At 35.6% G+C, this 10,610-nt stretch overlaps 1 protein-coding gene across 1 annotated transcript; it reads left to right on the top strand.

Annotated features, from left to right (window-relative positions):
- Positions 1 to 1,643: 1,643 nt before the first annotated feature.
- On the top strand, positions 1,644 to 7,424 carry LOC117415216 (hematopoietically-expressed homeobox protein hhex-like). The gene is made up of 4 exons (XM_034025265.2): positions 1,644 to 2,289; positions 4,635 to 4,813; positions 5,096 to 5,146; positions 6,852 to 7,424. The coding sequence occupies exons 1-4, from the start codon at positions 1,926 to 1,928 to the stop codon at positions 7,083 to 7,085; spliced, it is 828 nt and encodes a 275-aa protein (XP_033881156.1). The 5' UTR covers positions 1,644 to 1,925; the 3' UTR covers positions 7,086 to 7,424.
- The last annotated feature ends 3,186 nt before the right edge of the window (positions 7,425 to 10,610 follow it).

Below are 10,610 nucleotides of genomic sequence, written 5' to 3'. Positions count from 1 at the left end.
GATGCAGTGTTGTCAGACCTTGAATAATGCAAAGAAAATAAGTTCATATTCATTTTTAATCAACACAATACTAACGTTTTAACTTAGGAAGAGTTCAGAAATCAATATTTGGTGGAATAACCCTGATTTTCAAGCACAGCTTTCATGCGTCTTGGCATGCTCTCCACCAGTCTTTCACATTGATGTTGGGTGACTTTATGCCACTCCTGGCGCAAAAATTCAAGCAGCTCGGCTTTGTTTGATGGCTTGTGACCATCCATCTTCCTCTTGATCACATTCCAGAGGTTTTCAATGGGGTTCAGGTCTGGAGATTGGGCTGGCCATGACAGGATCTTGATCTGGTGGTCCTCCATCCACACCTTGATTGACCTGGCTGTGTGGCATGGAGCATTGTCCTGCTGGAAAAACCAATCCTCAGAGTTGGGGAACATTGTCAGAGCAGAAGGAAGCAAGTTTTCTTCCAAGACAACCTTGTACTTGGCTTTATTCATGCGTCCTTTACAAAGACAAATCTGCCCGATTCCAGCCTTGCTGAAGCACCCCCAGATGAGTCAAATTTTCAGCTTTGCCCAACACCTGGTCGTCTAATGGTTAGACGGAGACCTGGAGAGGCCTACAAGCCACAGTGTCTCGCACCCACTGTGAAATGTGGTGGAGGATCGGTGATGATCTGGGGGTGCTTCAGCAAGGCTGGAATTGGGCAGCTTTGGCATGAATCAAGCCAAGTACAAGGTTGTCCTGGAAGAAAACTTGCTCCCTTCTGCTCTGACAATGTTCCCCAACTCTGAGGATTGGTTTTTCCAGCAGGACAATGCTCCATGGCACACAGCCAGGTCAATCAAGGTGTGGATGGAGGACCACCAGATCAAGACCCTGTCATGGCCAGCCCAATCTCCAGACCTGAACCCCATTGAAAACCTCTGGAATGTGATCAAGAGGAAGATGGATGGTCACAAGCCATCAAACAAAGCCGAGCTGCTTGAATTTTTGCGCCAGGAGTGGCATAAAGTCACCCAACATCAATGTGAAAGACTGGTGGAGAGCATGCCAAGACGCATGAAAGCTGTGCTTGAAAATCAGGGTTATTCCACCAAATATTGATTTCTGAACTCTTCCTAAGTTAAAACGTTAGTATTGTGTTGATTAAAAATGAATATGAACTTATTTTCTTTGCATTATTTAAGGTCTGACAACACTGCATCTTTTTTGTTATTTTGACCAGTTGTCATTTTCTGCAAATAAATGCTCTAAATGACAATATTTTTATTTGGAATTTGGGAGAAATGTTGTCAGTAGTTTATAGAATAAAACAAAAATGTTCATTTTACCCAAACACATACCTATAAATAGTAAAACCAGAGAAACTGATAATTTTGCAGTGGTCTCTTAATTTTTTCCAGAGCTGTATGTTTCTTGTAGACTGGAGCTAAAACTTATAGTAAAAGCCCATAGTTCAAAACGTCAGTATGTATAGCCTGCCTACATAAAGCTGTCTGTAACAAGATCATTGTTTAACGTTATCTCATTGGACCTGCTTTTTGATTGCATCCACCTGCCCCACCTTTCTCTGAAGTGATCAGTGGCGACGTTGATTAGACGGCGGGGGGTTATTCAGTGGGTTTGTCCAGTTGGTCTAAAGTACACAAGGTCGGAGCCAATCACAGAGCAATTATACCTGCAGGAAGTTGACAGACTTCTCGAACTCCTCCCACTGTCAATATCTACTAGACTGGAGGTAGAACTGCAGAGACACATATGGTACCCGGTGGAGAGAAAAGGAAGCTTGCGTTTAAGATTCGATCACCCAGCAGTGAAGAGCTATATTTTATGCACATCTGGAACTGAATGACTACACTGAGAAGAGTAAGAATCTAGGATTAGATTTTTATTTGTTTCTTAAAGTTTAGCGAACTTTGGAAATAACCATGCAATACCAACACCCTATGTCTTCGGCGATGAGTGTCAGTGTCCCTCTTTACGCACCCACTCCAATTCAGCCGGTGCACCCAACTCCGTTTTATATTGACGATATTCTGGGCAGAAATGTGACTTCCACCTCCACTCCATTGATGCCGACTCCAGCTCTGCCGTCGGCAAATTCCTCTTTTACCAGTTTGGTGTCACCGTACAGGACTCCAATTTACGAACCGACCCCGATCCATCCGGCGTTTTCGCACCCGGCTGCAGTGACAGCTACCTATAACACGGGCGCGTTTGCCGGCTCATTCTACCCTTTTCACCGGACAATGGGCGATTACGCACATGCATTAATCAGACATGATCCCCTTGGTAAGTCTAACTTCTGATTTCATGCACCGGAACGTAATAACTTGAATTAGTATGTAATTGCCCATAGAATAAAACAGTACAGCACTGTCTTAAATCACGTTCCTCTGCCCGTAGAAAACAATCGATTATTGTAATATCTGCGATTAACTTTTATTAAAGTATCATTACTGCTTTAAAATATAAGATATATTTGTAGAATACTCTACATATCAACACTAGTTGCTTGTTAAATTGACCAATAGTAGCCTATAGGTTATATACATTGTTGCACAATCTGCAGAGCATTGTAACGAACACAAAGTAACGCAACTTTACAATTCATTTTGGATTTCATCGAAATTTGTAAAATTCTTTAATAGGCCTATACCACAGTAGCTCAGCTGTTGACTCATAGTTTATGTCACATAATAATGACTTAAGTGGTTGAAATGGTGTATTTCATGCATCATTAAACCGTCATTTCTATAAATAAAAACGGTCACAGTGCATATAGCTAGAAAACTATTTTAAGTGCAAGTCAAGCTTTTAATAACATTACAATAAAGTCCAAATAAACACACATGTTTAATAACATATATGTGTGTGTGTGTGTGTGTGTGTGTGTGTGTGTGTCTGTCTGTCTGTCTTGCCCACATCTGGCAAATAGCAATATCATATATGGGTATTATTAGGCATATTCATAATGAATGTATTATTATTATTATTATTATTATTATTATTATTATTATTATTATTATTATTATTATTATTATTATTTTATCATTTTTTTATTGTTTGGCATTATTAAGAACACCATTGCTGATTTCACTTTCTGGTATGATAATTGGCAAACAAATTAAATACAAAACCAGCAGAAAAGGTCTGTTTAAACAGTGCGATTTTCAGCACTGATAGTCAACCAACTTGTTATTAGCGCCTGATTGCTGCTCTGTGGGTTAACAGTCGATGCTCACAAAGGCTGACCCCTTTCCGTTCATACCGGAAACCTTGAGTTCTCGATAGGAGTAAATCTGGTTTCAGAAGCTGTTAAATGTTTTCCTGGCTGCTTCACGCAGGCTCTTCCCCGGGAGTCGTGCACACCGCTGATTATTTTATCGACATCCTCAATACAGACATATTCAGGAAACACTCGACTTCTGATAGCCGGGATCTGTTCTTCTGATATTGTCCATTTCCTCTGTGTGGGATGTGACTTTACAGCAGCTAAAATAACCAGTTGCTTCCTATTTTTCAAGGCGTTCATCTGCAAAACGAACCACAGATTGATGCAAACAAATATACACCTTTATACACTGAAATGAAAGGCCTAAAGTTGTTTCTTTCGTAGCCTTCAAATTACTGTTTTGATTTTCGTCATCAAGGGTAGGCTGGCTGTATTTTCTGTTTTATGGTTAATTGTAGGTTACAGGATTTAGTTTGCGGTAATTCTTCTTCACATATTTTTTTCTGTGGCGGTGCATACTTTGCATCTTATGTGCAGGAAGTGGCATAGGCCCTATATGATACCACAAGATAAACCACTTATCGTGCTTAATGTTAGCCATAACCAAATATAGGCCTAGTGGAAACGTGTACAGTTGGCTACAGTTTACCACCGCCAGTCAATTATTTTAGCTACACAACTCAGCTACCATAGACCAGGTTTAGGAAATTCTAAATCATTTTTTTCCTCACTCAAACACATTAATTTCCTTGAGGTTTGCAAAGAAAACCACTGAGAGACCCACTACAGCTATGGCAACATTTCCGCCAATGTGTTTCCTGTTGGTCTGTCTCGTAAGTGGCTTTTGTTTCCTTCTGTACCTTTATTGCAGTCATTCAAGGAAGCCGAAGAGACCAAATAGACAGTTAAGCACAAAAAAAAAGTAGTGAGTAAAACTGAGATTTCTACCCATGCACACTTTGCGTTATTTAAATTGTGTTCTGTAACATAAATTAATCCTAAATGTATTATTATTATTATTATTATTATTAATAATAATAATAATAATAATAATAATAATAATTGCAACGCACATTGTTTATCTTTTAAAAAACCCTTCTGAGGCGGAACGGTTTGCAACAATAATGTTGTGCGTGTTCTTCAGGCTCCATAGTAGGTTCTATATTTGGTTAGGGTTTCACTTCTTGGTTTTTGCGTTGATCTGAGAGAAGTGAAAAACTATACAACATATCTGCACAAAGAATGATGCTAAAACCAATATAAATGCATTTACTACACCACGATGTTTTAATAACGTATGCGTCAGGTTAATAATGCAGTGCACAACCTAAAACGTATTATTTGTTATTATTATTTTTTTTTTATCTGTGTTATGATTTTGTCATTTTCTTATGTCCTACAGGAAAGCCTCTTCTGTGGACTCCCTTTATTCAAAGGCCTCTGCACAAAAGAAAGGGCGGGCAAGTTCGATTTTCAAACGATCAAACTATTGAGCTGGAAAAGAAATTTGAGACACAGAAGTATCTCTCGCCACCAGAACGAAAAAGACTTGCAAAGATGTTACAGCTCAGCGAAAGACAAGTATGAGCAACTTTCATTTCTCTGCACCATATTTAAACAATTCCATTGGCATTAACAAAAATGTTAGCATGTTTGTTATATATTATTTTCTGTAAACATTATCTCTCTAAAACATATAGGTATGCTTAGCGACTTAAATGTATCTTGTATAGATATAACACAGGCATAATAATGGCAATGTGTAAAATCTGTTTGAAGAAGTAGACTCTTGCTTATTTTACATTACGGAACAGAATAATATATTAATTGTTTTTTTTGTTGTTGTTGTTTTGCTCTTTTTAGGTAAAGACTTGGTTTCAGAATCGCAGAGCAAAATGGCGACGCCTGAAGCAGGTATGCAGAGATAGTTCTGTTCCAATGGAAATGAAAGTCATTTATTAACATCTTTGAATCATCATCGTGTATTCCAGTTTGTGTGCAAGTCATTCAGAATGCTGTTAAGCCTATTCACCTTGACGGAAAAGACAAATAGTCATGCTAGAATCCAGGATGAACTATCGAGACAAGTGTCGCGCTGAATTTGGTCCCCCATGGAAATTGGTCCCCCCGGACTAATTTTCATAGATTGTCCTATGAAAAATGGTTCCGCTGGACTTATTTTCATACATTAAAATTAAGAATATAACTTTGCAAGATTCGTTTTTTTATTGGGTTTTTGTGTATTTTTTTCCCTTCAAACTGAGTAAGCAGCACACGCATAATATGCAAAAAATGTATACAAATGGCGAAATGTATACAAAATAATAATAATAATAATAATAATAATAATAATAATAATAATAATAATAATAATAATAATAATGTTACGTGAATGTTGGATGATAAATCGTATCGCACAAATATTGTTTAACCCTTCAAAACAAAATAAATGTGTGTTTTACTAAACAAATAAGAAGGACAATGACAATGCATAGCATTTTTTTTTTGAGAAAATGCGTAGAAATAGATGTCGTTTTTTTTTTGTTTGTTTTTTTTTTTAGTTGTAATACCCTAAGTCCTGCTCATTTCTAAAAATGCTACAGTTCTCAAAATGTGTTCTGTAATTACAGCGATGTCATAATGGGGGGACCGAATTTCGCGTGGGGGGCTTTTTATGGGGGGGGGGGGGGGGGGGGAGACTAGATTTCATAATGAAAATCGCTATCTATGATAGCGTAATCTAAAATTAGCCCGGGGGGGGGGGGGGCATTTTCCAAGGGGGACAATTTTTCGCGTGACAGCTGGCCTGATGCTAAACGCTACTAGTGTGGAGTAGTGGTTAGGGCTCTGGACTCTTGACCGGAGGGTCGTGGGTTCAATCCCAGGTGGGGGACACTGCTGCTGTACCCTTGAGCAAGGTACTTTACCTAGATTGCTCCAGTAAAAACCCAACTGTATAAATGGGTAATTGTATGTAAAAAATAATGTGATACCTTGTAAGTCGCCCTGGATAAGGGCGTCTGCTAAGAAATAAATAAATAGTAATAATAATATTAATGCAGCGGCTGGGTCGCATTATTTCTGGAGCTTCACACTCGCACATTAACCTGAACGCTAATTGTGTTGTGAACCCATATGTTTTTAATCAAATGTCTGCCAGATAAGAAGATCGGTAAACGAACAAGTCTCATTGGTTCACTGTTCGGCTTACTCGGATTTAATATATATTATATATATATAATATATATATGATATTATATCGCTTGCATGTCTTCCTGCATGTTGATAACATTTGCCAGTTGTATATCCGATATGAAAAATAAATAGTAATATACTTCATATTTCATGTATTTTTTATATGAAATAATATACATGATACAGAATATACATATATTGTATTTATATATTATTTCAGTAATATAACTGATAAATAGCTTTGAAAACACACATAGCGACGTGCATATATATATATATATATATATATATATATATATATATATATATATATATATATATATATATATATATATATATATATATATATATTACTGTTTTTAAGACAAAAGTCAAAAATGAATATACACATTGAAACTAATAGTTGTTTTTCATCCATTGTTAGGAAAACCCTCAAGGAACCAAAAGGGAAGAAGGCGAAAATTCTGAAATCCGTTGCGATCAGAGGCAGGACATCTCTTTGAATCCCGAGCAGAAAAACAAAGAAATAACTCTTAGCAGATCCCACTGTTCATCATCGCCGGCATCTCAAGAGGAAATCGAATCCGACATTTCAGAAGATTCGGAACAAGACGTGGACATTGAGGACGACAGACATTGTTCATTAAATGTACAATGAAAGACTGCTTGAATGCAATTAAAAACCACTTAGCTATCGCATTATGGACCCAAATCTCAGTTGGATTACGTGCTATTTATGCGCTATTTCAGCGCGTAAATAACAAGAACAGGGCCACGAAAAGGTAATACAACGATAAATAGGTGCATGGCTAAGTAGTTGATGTACATATGTGCTTATACTTGAGGGATCTCAAAATAACATTCGTATATCATACGGCCAACAAAGAAGTTCAACGAGATCTATTTAACTTAAAGAATATATGTTTTTGTACAGTGTCTTTGCTTGTTTGTTTGTTTTAGTATTGTTCACCGAAATAAATATTGTACGATATGCTTGCTTTACTTGTGTTGCGTTTTAATGAAAGCAAACTTATTTTTGTTGTATGTATTTTGTTGCTTTTTTAAAATGTCAAACTTTCATAGAACTGCTGTAAATAACTGTTTCGTAATTGATACACAACACAACCATGGAAAATACTTTTTGAGTTCCTAATAAATTCTGCATAGTTTTAATGTTCTAATTGCTGTCCTTTATATACAAATAATATATTACAATATATTTAACAATGTAATGTGGGATTCGATATATTGCAAAATAAATACAAATTAGATGTTAGAAGCTTCTCTGCGATGGACTGGCGTCCCGTCCAGGGTGTAGTCTCGCCTTGCGCCCTGTGTATGCCGGGTTAGGCTCCGGCTCACCGCGACCCTGTAAAGGAGTAAGCGGATAATGACAATGGATGGATGTTAAGAAGCTTCAATTAAATAACCCAGGAGGTTTATTTGTTTCTTGAGGGTTCACTAACAAAAGCAATTTGTTTTTCCTGTTACCAAAAAATAGTGCACACTTGGTGGCCCGTTTATCAAAATATCATAAGGACGCATTTTTGTAAAGATTACTTAGTGATAACACTTCAGAATATATAATGTTACAATATATTGATTAATAAATTATCCTACATAAAAAGTGAAAATTATCATTCATATGTTGTCCCGTAGGCCTATATATTTACAATGTTCACACAAAAATAGACCTAATACTAATTACTGTTGTGCTGTTTATATGAATCTGGAACTGCAAGTATTGCAACTAACTAGGAAAAATCCTAAGGATACACATACAGTATTCGTTTCAAAACATGAACAAAAACAACAGCGAGTAAATCACAGTTTGTTTCATAATCGGATTAAACTGTTTTCCAACATGAAACCAAATGTTTAAGATGTAAACATAAATCGTACGCAACAGATCTTAACCACAGCTAGGTTTATTTTAATAGCTTGAGAATAAACTGGTTACATTTTGAAAAATGAATTGGACATTTTGAAAATGTAATCAAAATAAACATGACAATGCAAAACAAATAACTTGTTTTTAAAATGTTTTCTGTTTTATACAGTCCACATTATCATACAACGCGTAAAGAAAGCAGTAACATTTTCATTATAAAATAAATACTTAATCGTACTGGCAGTTGGTGCAGTGGGCAGCTAATCGAGGCTATTTTTTCAAGGGCATGATTGTACGAGTACTTTATGTATTGGCATCAGTTTATCAAGAGTTATCTTGTACAGGGATAATGGAGGAGAACTATGCTACCAAAATATTTCTCAGTGGATTAAACAGACATCAGGTGACCCCTGTAGTTTAACCAACAGCTTTCTATTAATCTGTTACAACGCCTGCTCAACCTCAAACAATCGGCGTACTGCAGCCTTCAACACCACGAAATAACCTACTTGTTATTTTGTTACGCGATACTGCATGACTAAATATCAACGTTTTTTTTTTTTTTTTCCAAATATACTCCTGATGTCAGATTTGATGAAAAAACTTGCACCATGTCATGTGAACACAACGTGGGTTAACACATATTCTTAAAAATGCATTTAGTTGGGTACTTTTAAAATTATTATTAAAAGGTCATTTAGTGAAGAACATAGCATTAGGATACGGTATATAAAATGGGGATTTATGGCTATTATAAATCGATAATAACGTTTTGAATGTGAAGCATCAAAAATCCAGTTTAGATCATTGCTGAGCGCTGAGCAGGGTAATAATTTACAAGGAGCCATAAGAAGACTTGGATATCTATATTTATTAGGCATTGTTTAGTTAAGGACCGTTTTTTTTGTAAAACCTCCTTTAACAGCCATTACTTTTTTTGTCAATATTACACTAGGTTTAAAGTGTTAATATTTATGTTTTTCTTTTTTACTTTAAAAACGCATTAATTATATTATATAAAGACATAGCTATAATATATATATATATATATATATATATATATATATATATATATATATATATATATATATATATATATATATATATTAAATGAATACATTTTCCAGTAAATACTCAATATAGTACAGCTTTTTTGAGTATTATTAATTACAGTTGTTTTATAGGCTAGACAGACAGTAAACATGCTTTTTTTTTACTTTCAGTTTCGGTAGTTTGTGTAATTTTAATTGATGGATTTTAATACAGAAATTATATAAAAATATGTTAATTATATAGGCCTAAACAGACAACCTTAATTTGATTTAAAAAAGAAAAATGCCTTGAAATGTCCTCCGCAACAATTGTACTGTAGTTCAATTCTATAAAATATAAAAAGAAATACACTGGGCACTGTCTCATCTAACCAAATTCAAGCCTTTCGTGCGCTAGACCAGAAAGCAGAACGTTCTGACGCACATTAAAACAATAATGTGTAGGTCTTTATTTTTAAGATTCAAAAAGGTGACTACACAGAAACAAAGCTATAGCAAAGACAGGTGTATACAGTGTAGTATATATTGTCACTGCGTATCACGCAACATATTGATCTTTACAGTCCTGCCTTTCAGTGACACAAATTACTCAAGGATTAGAAGTAAAGATACACTTTGCTCTACCTCCACTCTTACAAACATATTCCCGTCTGATTTGTGTTTCCTGGACAGAGCTTTCCATTTGGAATCCTCAAATAGTATTACCAAAAATGTTTTTGTGCATTTTATCACATTAATTAAAAAAAAAACTTTTTCTTGTTCTCAAAAGTACTGTGTGTTGATAAAACAAAATTATTTCTTAGTAATCTGTGTTGTCATTATGATACAAACTCTCTGGTACAAGCCATTTAATACAAACAAGGAAATTCCAGATGGGTTTTCACATCCATATCATAGTCTATTATATATATATATATATATATATATATATATATATATATATATATATATATATGTGTGTGTGTGTGTGTGTGTGTGTGTGTGTGTGTGTGTGTGTGTGTGTGTGTGTGTGTGTGCGTGTGTGTGTGTGTGTGTGTGTGTGCGTGTGTGTGTGTGTGTGTGTAATATACAAACACTAATATATCACTATAGTTTTTCAAAAGGGTAACCATTCCCATTTAAGAGTTGATAAACACATGGACACAATGGGCTGGACCCTTTTCATACATTAAATATCTTTGTTTCCAGAAGTTTCTGGGGACCCACTGGCCAATCTCTAGTTGATAGCTAAACAGCAATA

Source organism: Acipenser ruthenus, chromosome 7, assembly GCF_902713425.1.
Source record: "Acipenser ruthenus chromosome 7, fAciRut3.2 maternal haplotype, whole genome shotgun sequence".
NCBI classification, from domain to species: Eukaryota; Metazoa; Chordata; class Actinopteri; order Acipenseriformes; family Acipenseridae; genus Acipenser; species Acipenser ruthenus.
The sequence above is the reverse complement of the archived record's forward strand: the minus strand, read 5'-3'. Positions and strand labels throughout refer to the sequence as shown.